Source organism: Silurus meridionalis, chromosome 22, assembly GCF_014805685.1.
Source record: "Silurus meridionalis isolate SWU-2019-XX chromosome 22, ASM1480568v1, whole genome shotgun sequence".
Classification (NCBI taxonomy): domain Eukaryota; kingdom Metazoa; phylum Chordata; class Actinopteri; order Siluriformes; family Siluridae; genus Silurus; species Silurus meridionalis.
The window spans coordinates 15,731,238-15,749,088 of record NC_060905.1 but is presented as its reverse complement, the minus strand read 5'-3'; the positions used below and the strand labels follow the sequence as shown (position 1 = coordinate 15,749,088).

The window sequence follows — 17,851 nt, the reverse complement described above, 5'->3', positions numbered from 1 at the left end:
CTCTGTACATTGGGTTTTACATTATCTAAAATTATTTATGAAAATTTGATTTGTCAATTGAATAATAATGTTAATGTTTTAATGTTTAATTTTATTAATGTAATAATATTTTTTCTATACTTTGTGACATGATACTGTTATTTTATTGGTTAACTGAAGATCCCTTTTTGAAAGATCGTTTTACTACTTTGTCTTTTTTTTAAAGGACTTGTTTGATCTTTGTTTCATTCTGGCATGTTGAAGAGACTGTTGTGTTGATCTTGCAGTGTTAATGCAGCGTTGAGATACATTCTGATTTGTATTTTAGGAAATAAATCTTCACAAATCAACTGTTTTGGGCTTTTTCACCAAAATCTGTATTGGTTTTGAGGACTAATGCATCTTTAAACATTTTTTCTGAGTTTGCTGAAGTCAATCTGTGACTTTTACCTTGTAATGGAATAAGTTTTGCAGTGGGGAATCTATACTGTTACTCGAGTATGATTTTCAGGTTCTCTTTATACCTCTGTCTGAGACAAAACATGCATATAGTATCAGTATCTAACTTCACACAGCGTCTGGAGGCATTTCCTCAGACACTAATACTCAGGGGGTTCTAAGCATGCACTGCAAGCATGCAAGGTCTGTGATAAAAAGAAGCAAAGTTTACAAGTCTATGTATAGGTATAAAAATAAACAGATGTATACACCGGGTATGGTGTAAAGAACGTAGGCGAAATGGATTAGATGGTTTCTGGCATTCATGTGGTATTGTTCCTCTTGCCTTAAACCTACTTCTCTGTATCTGAGCATTTCTGCATGTGCCATTTACAATCCTCATATAATATATTACATAGCCAATGAACCAAAGCCTTCCAGAACATAATCTGAAATCAAAGAATCTACCCTGATCTACTTTCCTGATCTTTACTCATACGTCTTGCAATGCTGATCTCAAGTCCCTTCGTATTGATAATACAGTGAATAGCTGGAGCTATAAACAGTTTCTTGGTTTTCCTAGCCTCCTTCACTGGTTGCGTTGTTCCTCATCATAGTTCTTGTTTTTAGTTCTGTGCTAAATTTGGCCTCAGACTTGCCTCTTCTGAATAGTGAGCATGAAGCTTTCTTGTCGGTTTTGTATAGCGGGGGTCCCCAACCACCAGGCCGTGGATGGTATTGGCCAGTGGGTCCCAAATAAATAATATTATAGATTTTTATGGTATGAGGTGCTCCCACTAATTTAGAATTATGGTGAGTTGAGTTATATTATCATTATGTATGCAATAATGAATTACATAATCATATAATATATAGAATAGTTATATAATGTGTATGTTATTATGAAAAATTGTCTTGCATGAAACTGGTCTGTTATGCGGAAAAAGATTATAGTATAGTATGTCCTCATTTCTGACAATTGTATTCATATTTATGGCATTTGGCACACCTTTATCCAGAGTGACTTTCAAATGAGCCGAGAGGGTTAAGGGTTTTGCTTAAGGGCCCAGCTTGGTGACTTTCAAATCCAAGGTTCATAGATTTAACCACTAAACTACCATTTTTCCCAGATTTAAACTTTGTAACAAGCATTTGTAAGAATCTCAGACTTCTTTGTAAAAAAACCCTCCTACCTCCTACTTTTTATTTTCAACCCTCAGATCCAATGTCCAATGCTTTATCCACTGATCTACAACCTCCCTGGTATAACACTTTATAGTATAATAGTTCCATTTATATTACATTCTGAAAACAAATGTACAACCTAGCAAGCTATTTAGCTATTTTAGCTATTTAGCTTGCTAGTCAAAGAAATGTGATGACATAAAAGTTTGCCTTAGATATTCACATGGGTCTTGAATATTTAGATTTCCAAAATAATGACTATCACTGTTGTCCCAAATGACTTTACTGTTTACAATTAATTTGTATAATAAATTTGGCTACAATTTGAAAATAAATTAATTAAATTGTTAGTAAATTGCCATTAGGAAACTATTTTAAAACTTCACAAACATGGAATCGGGAAGAAACTTCAAGCCATCATATAAACATATACTGTACTTTGTGCTATACTTTCCATTTTACTTTTGCTTTCTTATTCAGGTGTATATCACTCTTTTATGTTTGGTGTGACTGATTCTTGCCCTTCCCCCAAATTTTAAAAACCTGATTGTTCTCCTTCACACATTTAAAATGCATTGAAAGTAGGCACTAAGACACACCCTGCCTAAATGTGGAAGGTAATATGAGTCCATTAGCATCCTTTTCACACCTGCCGCCTGTCTGAGTGGAAGCAGGACTGATTTGGGAAAGGTGATCCTAGAGGTTGAACTGATGTGTCCAGAGTTGAAAGCGAATCTGACTGGATGTCACCTGCTTTGTACTCAGTACGAGAGTCTCCTTTACAAGGACAATTAAAAGTCCATCTGTGACTCCTGCTTCTCAAGTAACTTTGGTGTTTGTCAAATACTCCAGTAATCTATGATAAACCGTCTTACCCAGATTGCAGCTGCTGCAGATTGTATTATTTATACATTAGTCAAGTCATTAAAATAAACAAAAACAGTGTATTTGTATAAATGAAGTTGCAACTGGGTTACCTCAAGATCCAAGATTCATGTTTTTTTTATCTGTCACAAGCATAGTTATATACAGAATACAGCTTGTGGTGAAACTTAAACGTGATCAGCTGCTCAGACACCTATATATACTGTATGGGATAAAGTATTGAGACCCCTGACTTTTAATCCACGTATGGTTCTTCTGCTTAAGTCTTGATTGGCCTGCTATAGAGCTGTGACCTCAACCCTGTTGAACACCTTTTTGATGAAACAGGGTGCACCCCAGGCTTCCTCACCTTTCATTAATACCTGACTTTACTAATTTCCTTATGACTGAATAAGCACAAATGTACACAAGCACACTCCAAAATCTAGTGGAAGATCTTCCCAGTAGATTAGAGATTATCATGACAGCGAATAAATGTGTAAAAGGGACTCTAAAAAAGCTTATAAAAAACCGTACAGTCCGCAAAATAATAGTGATTATTTGATCAGGAACTGTAAACAACCATTAAATGTCACACCAACCACAAAGGAACAAGGAATAACAGAACAAGGCTTTACCAGACGAGCATTTGGCCATCAGAACGGCACATTTAACAAACTGTTTAGTCTTCACGTTATCATTAACTGCCAAAGTGTCTTGCAAAGTTTCTGTGAACAAGCCAATCAGTATGTAAGAGCTATCCTAAAGAACAGGTCGGGCAGAACAGTTTCATGTTTAGGGACTCTTTTGTGTGTGTGTGTGTGTGTGTGTGTGTGTGTGTGTGTGTGTGTTTACTATAAACATATACAAAAAACATTCTTGCTATAATGAATCAAACACGTTTAACATTACAGTCTGCAGCCTGTCGCATAAACTGTTAATGTTTTTGTTGAGATTTATTATTTAATATTATCACTGCATTCTTATGCTGAATTCTGTATCCATTGAAGAATGTCTTAATTCCACGGTCCTGACCGTATCCAGTTCTCATCGTATCTACAATATTTCACCTTCGTTCACGTCACATACAGTATATCATATAATTTATTTCTATAGACATGATTTACATACGCTAAATGTGTTTGCATACTGCGCACACCAGTTTAATTACTTCTCCAGTTCATGTCAAGAGTAGGCATGCTAATGTATTCATGCTGGGCAATGGCTCTCAGAGTTCATTGAAAATAAACAAAAGGTGAGACCTAAATGTAAAACAAGCCATTTACAGTTATAGCTTTAGAAGGCATTGTGTGAAAACTGTGCTTTGTGATGCAAATGTAGAGTTTTGGATAGACGGAGGTTAGAGATGGGGTAAGAAAATGGACTATGAAAAAAAATATATAATAAAATAACTGTTTTCTAAACTAATTTACAGTTGATTTTTTTTTTAAAATAACGACTTAACGCAAATGTGTTTTATTTAAAATATAATGAAATTACAAAATGTATATCAATAAAAGAGGCAAAATTGAAACCTCCACGACATCCTTTATTTACTCAGATATAAAAAATAAACTAAATAGATATTTATATTCTATTTCTATTTACATATTTGACAGTTGTAAAAAAAAAAAAAAAAAGCTATTCACTACTATAAATTAAACTATAAATTATAGAAGACTGTAGAAGTGTCATGGCTTCATTTCTATTTATTTGTTTATTTTTTTGGTTTATGAGCATCATCTTCCTGTATGTATACTGTATATGTGGTCATACAGTTATTTAATTTGGAACCTCTTTAAGTAAAATTATGATCACGACGATGACGATTATTATTATTAAGATAAGATAAGATAAACCTTTATTCGTCCCAATTTCGTCCCAATTTCTTTGTTACAGCAGCAAAGAAAAAAATATAAATAAATAAATGCAAATAGACATATAGTATATTATTATTATTATTATTATTATTATTATTATTATTGTTGTTGTTGTTGTTGTTTTGTATCTATGAAAACACGAATGAGACAAACTTTGGTATGAAACCGTTTGACATTGACACGATTATATCGAGCGGTATAAAACATCAGATCGGATCAGATCAGCTCTCTGGTTTTCTACCTCCCAGCTTACAAGTTTTTTGACAAGTCGGAGAGAGAGAGAGAGAGAGAGAGAGAGAGAGAGAGAGAGCTGTGAATGGTGAAGTAGCAGGGGAGGGCAGGCGGAGAAAAGGCGAGAGAGAAAGCGGCTGGTCTTTGTAGTCGGCCGAGGAATGCGGAAACGTCCCTGCTCTGTGTCAAACTCCTCCTGAGGGGGTCGAGGCAACATTCATCCCAGCGTGGGAAAGCGACGGCAAGAGGGAGCTCAGAGAGCAGCTCGGCGCACCGCACTCTCCCCGCGTGGATGGGAAAAACGCGTTGTGGGGGCAAAACAGACGGACAGACGGTGGAGCCTCGCCGGGTTGAGGATATAAGCAGCTCTTATTGCGCGCTCGGGGAAAGAAAAGGAATAAAAAAAAAAACATTAAGTCGCAAGTAGCAGGTCGGTGTGTGCCGGAGTGGCGCAGGCGCTGGCGCACGGAGGATGGGGGGTTAAAGCGCGACTACCTGTGTGGCCTCGCTAGGACACTCCGGGATGTAGAAAGAGGGAGGGGGGAGAATAATAAAAAAAAATCCCCTCTCTTGCTGTTTGCTTTTTTTTTCTATTTTTAACATAAACTGCATTTACATTTTGTTCAGGACTAAAAAAGGGGGTAAGTAACAACAACATTTGCAAGATTTTATTGCATTCTTTATTTGTTGCATTTTTTTTTTTTTGCATGCGTTCTGTGACTTTTTTTTGCGTTGTGCCCACCTTTCCCCCTAACACGATCCATGCATACCAGGGTACAGATCCATAGGAGTTGTCAATATTGCGGTATTGGCAACAAGACCAGTAGCGCAAACTGAAACTGTTGAGCTCTTTTTTTTGGCCAAGCGCTTTCTATTGATGCACTGAACAATGAAATCACTAGGCAGCCACGTGCTCTCGGGGATTTCGGGGCACAAGATGCACGAGCATATTTGCCCATCATGTCACATACTTAATACATAAATATATGAATAGATCTATAATTTATATCTGAATATACGTGCTTAGTATTAATGGTGATCGTTTTCTTGTGTATGTCTGTTTGGGTTGATTGAAGAATTTCTGTTTTAATTGCTTAATTATAGTGCACGTGATAATACACATGCATGTCGAGTGTGCATTGCATGATAGGAAAGAGTTTGAATAAATCGTGGTTCTTAGATGATATGATGCTCCACATGTTTGCATGGTGAACTTGGAGCATTGCGTAAAAACGAGGATATATCTATATATTGTTGTATATATATATATATATATATATATATATATATATATATATATATATATATATATATATATATATATATATATGCATGCACAACTCATTCATGTTGCCCCCTTTGTGCCTGCAGAAGCGGTGCTGTCTCTCCTGGGCATGGCTTCGTGAAAGAGTCTCTCCGGGCACGTTGTCGGGATTCCCCCCATCGGGGTAGGGCTGCATCCGAGCGAAAGAAAAAAAAATAACAATAAAAAGCCAAGTTGATAAAGAAAAGAAAAAATGGACAAAGAAGGTCTTAACCAGCAGTATGAGCCCGTGGCTGAGATCGGCGAGGGCGCATACGGGAAGGTGTACAAGGCGCGCGACGTAAAGAACGGACGCTTCGTGGCTCTGAAACGGGTGCGCGTGCAGACCGAAGAGGAGGGCATGCCCCTGTCGACCATCCGCGAGGTGGCAGTACTGAGGCAACTCGAGTCTTTCGAGCACCCCAACGTGGTCAGGTAATTAAGGGTGGATTGGGCAATCTGCCCTCTCTCTCTCTCTCTCTCTCTCTCTCTCTCTCTCTCAAAAAATAAACAAACAGAAACTTGAAGGTTTCAAAATGTTTGAAGGGAATCAGATCCGGAGAATGGCAAAGGTGTCGCATTTCTGATCAAAGGTTATGAGTTCCCAGCAAGGCCCTTAACCCTCCATTGATAAATCAGATAATTGTAAGTTGCTCTGGATAAGAGCATCTGTCATATATCCCATAAATCGGAATTGAAATGGAAAGAGGTAGAAAACCCTTTGAATTGACACAACTACAAAAACAGGAGAAGATCAGGAATCCGTACTCATCTAAGAGTATAGTTGTGCGAGGTGGTAACTTAATGGTTAAGACATTGGATTTTGGATGTGAAGATCATGAGTTCAAGTCCCAGCGAAACCAAGCTGCCGCTTAACCCAATAGCTGCTCGGATGTATAAACGAGATAAGCGTAAGTCAAGCTTTTGCACTTGTATACCTCGAAGTCAAACAGTATTTTGAAGTATGCACCAGTGTGTTCAGTCTAAGCACTTCCTAGGTCCAAGTCTATAATATCCACATAAGAATGGAGAAAACCTGTTGGATGGTCCATATTTTTTTTTACAGCCTCTTCTTAAGATATAAGTCACAGCAGCAAGTCACAAAGCTCCATCTGGCACGTCCAAAAGTTGACAGCATTAACAATGCAAATTTATTCAGTTAAAAATCAGGCAGTGATTATATAAAGTATTCACCCTACACATTACCCTGTGTCTGGGTGGGATTCTATGTCTCTGGTGCTTTTAATGTGTATCTTCCACCTGGTAGGCTAATGTGAGTATAGCTTAAAATTAAGCTTATTATTTGGCATTTAAAATAATAATTTATAAATGTACATCACACACCATTCCATGCAAAAGATACACACGACTAGTACAAAATGCCACCACTGTCTTCTGTTACCACTCAAGAGCCACATTACAACGTTCAGCAACATTTAAATAAAGCAAAAATATTAGTGCATTATTTGCAGGCCTATGTGAATTTTTTAAAATAAGTTATAAAGAGCTCTAACTAGCTCGTTCTTAAATTGTTAGGGTGTGCCCCATGCTTTCCCACATTGCCTTCAGAATCCACCCGAAGTAAACGCCTCGCTATTAGTTCAGTGTAAAGCACACATTATGCACTTATTTGACAGTTTTTTTCCCCATAGTGATGGCTGGCAGAGATTTTGTGCCACCTCATATTAATACTTTAGGCAACAACACTAATACCATAAATAAAAATTCTATATTTTTTCATGGATTCTTTATTTGGACAAAATAGATGTCTTGTTTTGAACGAATAACTAAAATTGTGGTTGTTTCCAGTATGATGGATTGCCTGAGTTAATAATGGATAATGGATCATTTAGAATGTATTCATTTAAGTTATACAATTTACTAATAATACTAATTAGATCAATTTAGTAAAACTACAGAATTTTCGAATGATAACTCAGATAATCCTATTACCGCTTTTATTAACCTCTATGGAGTTGCCAGTAAAAGGTATGCCGTTCTTCACCATCTTGGGCTTGTAAAGCTAGCAGTAATATAATACCACAGAATGTATGTACAACATGTTTTACATTCACATCTTTCAAAACAACAATAGCAAGAAAACATTTTCTGTCACATGTTGGTGTTAAATGGTTAAAGCCGACTTGCATTGTATATAGCATTTTCAGCTGTCTTCTGTGACTAATAACGAACTCTGTGTCACGGAATAACCCCTTTTTTTGAGCCAGGGCCAATCACTTTCCAGAAAAAGAACCTCAAGCAAGGATCAAAATAAATGTGATTTAATATGCATACAAGATGTGGGGGTTTTTTCCCCACCAATTCTGCCTAACACGCTGTCATATTGTGCAATGGATGTTGCATTTACTGTTAAAAAAAAGAAAAAAAGGTAAACTATGATGCCTCTGATATAAAGCAGCATGTGAAACAGGGAAATCGAGTCTGTAGTATATTCAGAGCCTTGTGTAGCCACGGGCTGCTTTGGAAGCTTCATATCAGCACTTTATTTTTTCCATATGTTTTATGTCAGTGGACTCCATTGTACAGGATTCCCAGAGAATCATTTCTTGGAGAAATCATTGATGTCATATCAATGTGTTGTGTTTCAAGGGGTTTTAAGATACTATAGCGTAATAGTTGGCTTCGCACGCTGTCTTTTCGCAAATCGCAAATGTCATTTTATCAGCAACGATCAGAGTCAATAAATGATATCTGGTTATCTACAGCTCATAACCAGCCATTACTATAATGAGAAATTCGGATATGTTCTTGAGTTACCACAGCGCATGATATCCGTTTGATTTAAACAAGTTACAATCATACATTGGTGTAGTGCAGTAGCTTTCCTCACAGTACCAAGCAACGTGTAAATAGCTGGTAATTTTGTACACACATATCGAGATATACAGAATGACTCATGGCTTCTTGTAGGTGTCATTGAAGTCATTCTGATTTTAATCGGATGGAGCTGGTACACAATTATGAAAGAAATGTGCATTTTATGATTATTTTTCTAATTAAAATCTGTGAAATAATCCGGGTTTTTTTTTTTTGAGTTTACAATAAATTATATATATATATATATATATATATATATATATATATATATATATATATATATATATATATATATATATATATATATATATATATATATATATATATATATATATATATATATAAAGTGTGCAGTATATCCAGAAGTCTGATCTGTCATGAGCATATATTTGGAAATACTGATCACCTCTATGCACTTTGCCATGAAAACTCTGGTATTTGAAGCATAACAAGAATTATTTTTGACAGTCAGGCAAACGAGTCTGGACAGTTAGCTCACTGTTTAGGATATTTAATTTTTTGCTCCCCCATCTATAGTATTTGGCTCAGTTGAATCCTGAAAAAAAATGAATGTCATGCCTAATATTGTGTTTAAATATGTTCATGATGATGTTTCCTTCTGTCTTTCCTTTAGGTTGTTTGACGTCTGTACAGTTTCAAGAACTGACCGGGAGACCAAACTGACTCTGGTCTTTGAGCATGTGGACCAAGACTTGACCACATACTTAGAAAAAGCGCCTGATCCGGGAGTGCCACCGGAAACAATAAAGGTACTTACCAGCTAATCGTTTCTATTTCATTATACAGTTTTATACATTGTACATTTTTTAACTAGGAGTTGCAATCCTGGGGCATTGGTAATTGTTGGAACCAGTGCAAAATCATTTCTAACCCCTTGCAATTAAGTATAATGTAACAGTTGTGTGGTGCACAACGAGCGTTCGCTGTAAAACCTTTTATAAGAATAGTGTGAGTGCTGCACAAGGGGAATTTCGGCATCATTACCAGTTAGGCCGCTGTAATCGTCCTGCTTATGTGATTACGACATGGATGCATCATTTCGAACAACACAGCGATTATGATGCGTGTACTGGAGTGGAGCCTTGATATTCTTTGGTGTCCAGGCCATTCAACACCACCTGGGGACTACTTTTTTAGGGCTGAACCCGTTTCCTAAATGGGACCCACTCATGACGTCCTAACTGGTTATGACTCCAAAAATCCCTTCCCATTTTTATTTTACAGTGGATGCTTATTGTGTACCACTGAAAGAACAGCAGCTTAATCATGATATTCTAGTACAAAAGATCCAACGTTTCCCTCAGCACTTCTTTACAGTTTTTCTCAGCTTTAGAGCATTTCTTGAATGATCATTTGCAAAAAAGTAAGTGGATTCTCAAAACAGCACAATACATCGGATTTCTTGCAAAAGCCTGTACTTTTCTCAAAATCCTTAGTTCATCTCTCAAAAGTAAGTATTTGACACGTCATTCCAATCAGAATGAAAAGTCCCTTTGTCATTGTTGACAAACAAAATCGTCAAAATGTTTACTCGTGTTGCACAGTAACAGTATTTCTTAATATAATCTACGTTTTGGATCACAGTTACTGAAAATGCACATAATTTGACTTCCTTCTGTATAGTATATATAAATTTCAGCACACAAATTTATTTATCGATACATATTTGATTTATATTGATTGCAAGAGACCAGACAGGATTAAGAATTAATTAGGTTAAGACTATTCAAGTGAAACCAGTATAATACATTCTGATCAACACAACATAAACAACTGATAATGTAGGAAACAGCAGACAATTGTACACAATCAATTAAATGAATGTACAAAAGCATTAGCAGTTTGATCAAATCAACAAGAAATGTTCTTATGATGAGCACAAATAATTAAATGATGTGGCAGTCGAACAAGTAGTTTTGAGAAATTAATTTCTGATCTGAGAAACGCTCCAAAGCAACTGAGAAAAACTGTAATTTCCTTTCTAATTAAAGTACTTCGTGGACACACATTTCAAGGAATGCATTTTGCGCTTTCATGATGACCACTTTGAAATTTGTACTTTGTTGACTATAGGCTAGTTTGTCACAGGCCTCAACACAATTTCACATATATACAACGCTGATCAAATTTTTGTTTCCCAAAGGCTGGTGATTGCCTGCAAATTTCAGCCTTGCTTTTTAATACAGGCCCTGAAGTAGGGGTTTCTTCACTGCCTTTCAGGTCACAGTGATATAAGACTAAATGGTGGATGTGTTTATTTGGTACCTCATGCCTCCTTCGCCAGTTTCTTTGTTGTTGTCTTGAGGTTCAGGACTAAACCATGTTTTCCTGAACAATTCCTGTGTGGTCCTAGTCTTTTGATGTCTGCTTACAGATGCTTGTGGTAACTTGTTCGGAGTTTCTAGCTAAGCCCTGTTATAGCCACAGATGCACTCCCAATAAATCGCTAATTATTAAAGATGGCCAGTTAGAAGCACCTAAAATTCATTAGATTACTTACTGGAATCTTCCAGGCTGACGAAATTAAAGATTTCTACACAAACACCGAAGCCAAATATAGTGAATTGAAGTTGTGTAGAACATATATAAGTATTTGCTCCTCTCGACACTGAAAATTAATATACACAAATGCTTATGCTTGCCCAAACACATCAACTTTGAGGTCAAAATGTTCACTTGCTGCCTAATTTACAGTATCCCACCCACTAACAGGTGCCATGATGAAGAGATAATCAGTGTTATTCTCTTCACCACTCATACTGTTATAATGTTGTATTTCACTTAAATGTAGGCCTATGCAAAGCATTTTTTTCTCCTCCATTGCATAGACACTGACCTTGTCTATTTTCCCCAGCTGATTCAGGACACCGTACACACTTTTACCAGTATGACTGATGTGTATTACATGAGTAAACCTTGTGTTTTCGATTCCCAGTGTTAGGGTTCTGAGGCCTGTGAATGAGGAATACAAATGGAGTCTTTTGGCAAGCTTTAAAGAAGCAGATGGAGGATGGAACTCTCTAAGATTAGGGTGAGGCCTGGCCTTTTGATGGGCAGTGCATGTGGTAGATGGGCTTCTAATTAAAGAGCTGGGCCCTTGTGTGTGCCTCTATTTTCATTCAGCTCTGGCTTTCACTGAAGACTAGCCAGAGGAATGTTGTTCAGTGTGTGTGTGTGTGTGTGTGTGTGTATGTGCGTGTGTGTATGTGTGGTTTTGTCTGCAGTGGCCCTCTCAGTTGCTCGCTTTTTGTTGCGAATAAAGAAACAGAATGTAGAAGGCTTATGTAAGGGGCAGCAAGTAAGCGATACTTATGTACCGTGGATATACTTTTCATTAGTCCACAGATAATCCTTTAAGGCCAGCATTGTCAGAGTTCTCTTACCTTTTTTTTCTAAAATGCAGAATCTCCGACGGAGATGCTGGATAGTTTGTCCCGAACACCTACATTATCATCAGCCCCGTTCCCACCCACTAGTCTTACAAATCCATTTATCTTATTTCCCCGCCTTCGCCCAAAGGATATGATACATTCAGTCCCGAAACGAGATTCTCCTCGATTGTCTTGAGTTTTACCGAAAGTTGAGACATTTCTAAGGTACATTTTAAACTGGTTGATGTACCATAAAATACAGTCAGAACAGTAAGAAGGATGACAGCACTACTCCTAAAATGACTCAACAGCATGTTACAGCAATAAACATGATTTTGAGAAAAGAACTGCTGCATGGTATAGACTGCAAATCTATTAAAAGTTCTAATAAAAATTTTGATCTTGATGCAAGTGGTCTCTTCCAAGAGCCAAATCAGGGGAACATCCTCTGGAAGAACAATGCTCATTCTTCTGGTGCAGGTCTAAGCACTTGTTCAGACATGAAATCGTAATCGGGGCTTGCAGAGGCCCAAACTTTTATTACTTCACTTTATGCAGTTTTGTTTTTAATTAATAACCAATGATTAAAAAAAAAAAAAAAAACACTCAGCCAAACAATATAAGCTTATGGAAAGACTGTTGAATGCCACCTGTAGCTTATATTCAGTTTTGGTTTTCTTGGGCAGATTGGATTTCTCATCACACCATGAGATAATCGACATCAGGGACAGATGATAGGCTTTAGTGCAGTATCGCTAAAGACCCCCAACAACTTCATTTACTCTCGGCCTCCCAGAAAGACACCAGATTGCAGAGCTCCCAGTCCTCCGCCCCCTCCCTCCCTTTCCCCATCCACTTCAAATCCCCTATTCTGTCCACTCCTGCCCCATTTTGGACCCACCACATGCTAATTGATGAAAAAAGCCCCAGCAATCAAACGGGCTGGAAGGACATCAAGCAGCTGGTGTTGTGTTGGCAAGTCCGGCTGGCCATTCCAGGATCAGCGTCTCTCTCTGAGGCTTGTCTCCACCCCATAAAGGAGAGCCTAATGAAGCATGGGGAGGGAATTACAACTAATGCTAACTGGCAGATGTCTTGCATTGTGCCAGGCTACAATAAACAATATGGCTGCCTCTCATGAATTAGCATGAGAATGGGGAGTGCCTTCTGGAGGCTCTGTTTTGACTGCTGTTTTTAAGGAGACTGCTTTTTTTTATCTCTTCTCTTTTTTCCTTTAGTGCCCTGTTCATGTCTCTTTGCAAATGAGGTGCGTTTAAGGACAGGTGCATTGTTTGTTTGAGGTGTTTGAGGCTGATGCTTGCTTAAGCAGATGGTTTTAAGCTGTAATCAGGTTTTCTCGCTATGAGGTAATGTGACACAATGAAATGCACTAAGTGCCACTTCCACAGCTTTTAAATTCAGCCTCTTGAATGGCACTGCGGAAGACAAGGGGAGTTTTTTTCTCTATAGCCACTTAACAGGTGTTAGACAGGATAAGGTTCTGCATGGTATTAGATATATTGTTATTTTCATTCAGGCAATTCAATTGATGTTAAATAAACAGGTCAGTGGAATTAACCCTTTAATTATACAAGCTCAGTAGATGCAGTGTAGCTGAACTTAACTCATCTGAGACATGTGGGGTGAGTGTTTGTTTTGTCCTTGGTTCATTATGCTTGAGGAAATGTGGCAATATGGCTTCATGCCAAAGCAGAGTAACTGATGAGGCATAATGCCGTTGCGCCAGCCTGCCTGTGCCATGGCGGCTTGGTGGGTCTGGTAGGTCATGGCTGGATGGACATTTAGAAAGAGGCCCTTGTTTATTGCTGGCCACCATGCACCCAGGGCCTCAACTGATACACACGTTCATTTGGCTCTAGCTTCCTTTATCCGCATTATCAGAGGACCCGTCCCTTTCCCTGCCATGACCAGATCTGTGCCGTTTGCAAATGTTTTCTGCTTGAGTGTGCACACTATTGTGTCAGTGCTTTTAATCACTTACCAGCTGGTTGGGGACTGAATGGGGTGGTGGGCTCAGATCCATGTCACTTGTGAGGTCTTGGAGGCAGGTTTTTTTCCAGTGTCTGCCATCACTTTATGCCCCTAGTTCAGGGCAATTCTTGTTCAAATGTTTCCTTTACCTTTTCTCGTAGACTTATCAGGCCAGCTCTGAGAGTCCCAATGGCTGTAGTTTTTTTTCCCTTCTTGTGCAAGTTACACCAGAGGAAATGGCAGTTAAGCCATTTTCTCTCATTTCATAGGCATTGCTTTTTGTCTGGCCCTCAGATAGAACAAGTGCTGGATAGACAGCTGCAGGGAAGTGGAGGCCCAGCAGAACAGGACTTTAAAGTTACGTCTTTCCGGCCCTGCATCAATGTCAGTTAACAACTGCCACACTCTAGATTTAAAGGGCAACCGCTCACTTTTTCCTTCTCCAAACCACAAGAGCCCTAATTTTCCAAGCAGAAATTCTGATATCAACAATGATGATCCTGTGATCATTTTTTAAATGTTCACGTGAGAAATTTCTTCCTATCTCAGTCCTTGATTTCTTTTTTCTTCCCTCTACTAGCCTGCTACTCATGTGTTATGAGTTATGTGTTATCATGCTCTGCTTTACCCTTAAAGCAATGTATAGATATCTGGACCCGAGATAATAAGGAATAGCTGTGTTTTCTGTGTTTTTCAGGATATGATGTACCAGTTGCTGCAGGGGTTGGACTTCCTTCATTCACATCGTGTGGTTCACCGAGACCTGAAACCTCAGAACATTCTGGTCACCAGTGGCGGACAAATCAAACTGGCAGACTTTGGCTTGGCGCGCATATACAGTTTTCAGATGGCGCTTACTTCAGTGGTGAGTCAACTTAACAGTTCTTTGCCCTCTTTTCATGGCTGTTGTACATACCTTGAAAAAAAAACAGTTTTTACCTTGAAAAAAATAAGAAGCCCTAAATAGATGAGCTATGCAGCAAGTTTAAGAATTTCGATTCAAAACAAAAACCACACAAAATCTATAGTGTGCGTTGTTTTTCGCCACCAAAACTGTCATCAACGTTCACGGGGAGATGGGATAAGCTGGAAAAAAAAATGTGGAAGACATATTTAGAACATTCGCAGAAACATATCATGAATATACCGAAACGAAAACTGTTTTTGTTTGGAATACAGTATTACAAATATACAATGTTGTCTAAGCTACTCCTCAATTGTGACTTTCAAAGCTACAAACTGCTCATGATTAAAACCGTTACAGAAAACTAGCCTTTTGATAAAGTAGCTAGCTACATGACAAAATAGTTAACTTCCTGGAAGCTATTTGCCAAACTCAGGAAAATCAGTTAATGTTTTCATTACATAGCTACTATTTACATGCTTTATTTTTTTACCGGATGTATCGTGCTAAAGAGATTTTGCTTTTAATAACTGTAACAGTTAACATTATTTATCTGTAAATCAACTACCCCCGAAAGACAGAGTTAGAGTTTTTTTTTTTAAGGGGAAATACAGTATCTAGCAGGCTAATTTTAGCCCACTGCTTATCTATTTTGAAACTATCACAGCTGATGCTAGAAATATGAGCTTATTAGCATCACTTCTTGTAGCTACCAACTTTCTGACACTCCAAATACATCTGCAGCTTTTTAGGTTAACGACTTCTTCTGGAGCTGAGCTGTTATCAGCTCTTATAAATTAAACCCATTGTTTCTCAATTTATACCCTCTTAAGTCCTCCCAAGTAAATTTCAGCATTTTAGTATATTTAATGGAAAGATAACAACGTTATAATCGATTATTTAGCAAAGATTTGGCTAGATGATTTTCTTTTTTCCAATGCAAAATCAGGAAAGAGAACTGCAGCAAAGTAAAAAGATCAGTTTGTCCCCTGGGGCTGACATGGACAGGTCCAGTCAGAAGTGATCTCACCACGAATGAAAAGCCAGTCAACAGCGGCGAGTCTAACAGCAGGTGTATAAAAATCGTAAAATGGGTCCAGATGATTAATGTCATTGGGCCCCACAAAGTGGTCCGTGGATGAAATGGATCATGAGTCAGTGAATTCCCCATATAATTATTTCAAACTATAGTCTCTTGAAGGGAGCTCTAAAGTCTGAAGATGCATAAAACCTGTGAATGGACATTGTCTTGTTTTTTTTAATACTTCACGCAGAAAATATGTATTGTATTTCTTTCTGTTAGCTGAAAATGAGCGTGGCATATTGTCAGCTGGACTTTTTCTGGGGTGTCTCAGGGAAATTTGTAGACATTTAAAGGAATCCCCTTTCAGTAGCTCAGCCTTGAGTACGCTTATTAACCCATTCTGTTTCACTGCCAATTCAGTTTGTGAATTTTTTTTTCTTATGTGGTTTCAGAGGTTAAGCAGTTGAGCTTCTGAAAGTTTAACTGTTAATTCACCAGAGATTCAGCATCCCCACCCTTAAATCAACTGTGAAACAGACACATAGTGAAAAACAGACAGTATGAAGTGTAAGAGATGGTGAGAAAGGGAGGGAGGGTGATTTAGAGAAGTGATATACTTGAAAAGGGGGAGAAAGCGTGAGTGAGAGCGAGAGAAAGAGAGCGAGAGAGGTGAAAAGTGGACATGGAATATTATGATTCATTTCCCTGCATCGGGAATCCCCCACATCACTTTGCTTTCAATGTGCCTAAAAAAACACTTCCTCACAGCCTTTTGCAGGATTAATAAACGATAACCCCCCGGGTATGCAAAGCAGACTCTGAGGTTTTCACCCCCCCCCATCCACCCCATCCACCCCATCTTACAAATTATAATTTTTTAGTGCCTGATAACCAGAGAGTTGATACACACACGTAGACCTTGCAAGGAAACCAAATGGTTTTAAGTGACTAGGTCTGATGTCAGTCACTCCAAATGAATCATACAGTGAAAGGTTGCTGTCTGATTTACATAATATATGAAGGTATGTGCCTTGGGGATTTTGCACGAAGAGGTCCATATTTAGTCAGTCATCACATATTTACTCAGTGTTTCTGCTTAGGTTCTGAGAAATTTTGTCTGACTAATAGCAATTTATACGTATATATATATATATATATATATATATATATATATATATATATATATATATATATATATATATATATATGTATATATATATATATATATATATATATATATATATATATATATACGTATAAATTGCTATTAGTCAGACAGTCAGATTATATACAGTCAGATATATACAGGTTGTGTATATATACACAACCTGTCCAAAAAAGGAGCGCCTTTAGCTTGGATTATGGTTTGATTATGATGCACGCTTTTGCCATGGCATTGTTTCGATAAGCTTCTGCAATGTTACAACATTTATTCCCGTCCAGAGTTTTTTTTTTTACCAAGATCTTGTATTGATGATGGGAGAGTCGGACTGCTGCGCAAAGTCTTCTCCAGCACATCCCCAAGATTCTTAATGGGGTTAAGGTCTGGACTCTGTGGTGGCCAATCCATGTCAAAATAAAAATGAATTCTCTTTCACAATTTAAACCTGATGAATCCTGAAATTGTCATACTGGAATATGTGCCATCGGAAAAAACCCACTGATAGAAAACCCTGGTCATTCAGTATATTTAGGTACTTAGCTGATTTCATTCTTTGGGCACATAACGTTGCTGAACCTACACCCCACCAACTGCAGCAACCCCAGATCATAGCACTGCCCCTACATGCTTGTACAGTAGGCACTAGGAATGATGGGTGC

General features: G+C 37.9%; 1 protein-coding gene across 1 annotated transcript in view; it reads left to right on the top strand.

Annotated features, from left to right (window-relative positions):
- Positions 1-4,664: 4,664 nt before the first annotated feature.
- Positions 4,665-17,851, top strand: part of cdk6 (cyclin-dependent kinase 6) — a 38,683-nt gene continuing 25,496 nt past the window's right edge. Inside the window, exons 1-4 of the mRNA XM_046834770.1 lie at positions 4,665-5,218; positions 5,949-6,315; positions 9,353-9,488; positions 14,800-14,967. Of these exons, the coding sequence (XP_046690726.1) occupies positions 6,095-6,315; positions 9,353-9,488; positions 14,800-14,967 (525 nt within the window). The 5' untranslated portion in view covers positions 4,665-5,218; positions 5,949-6,094. The remainder of the gene's footprint in view (positions 5,219-5,948; positions 6,316-9,352; positions 9,489-14,799; positions 14,968-17,851) is intronic.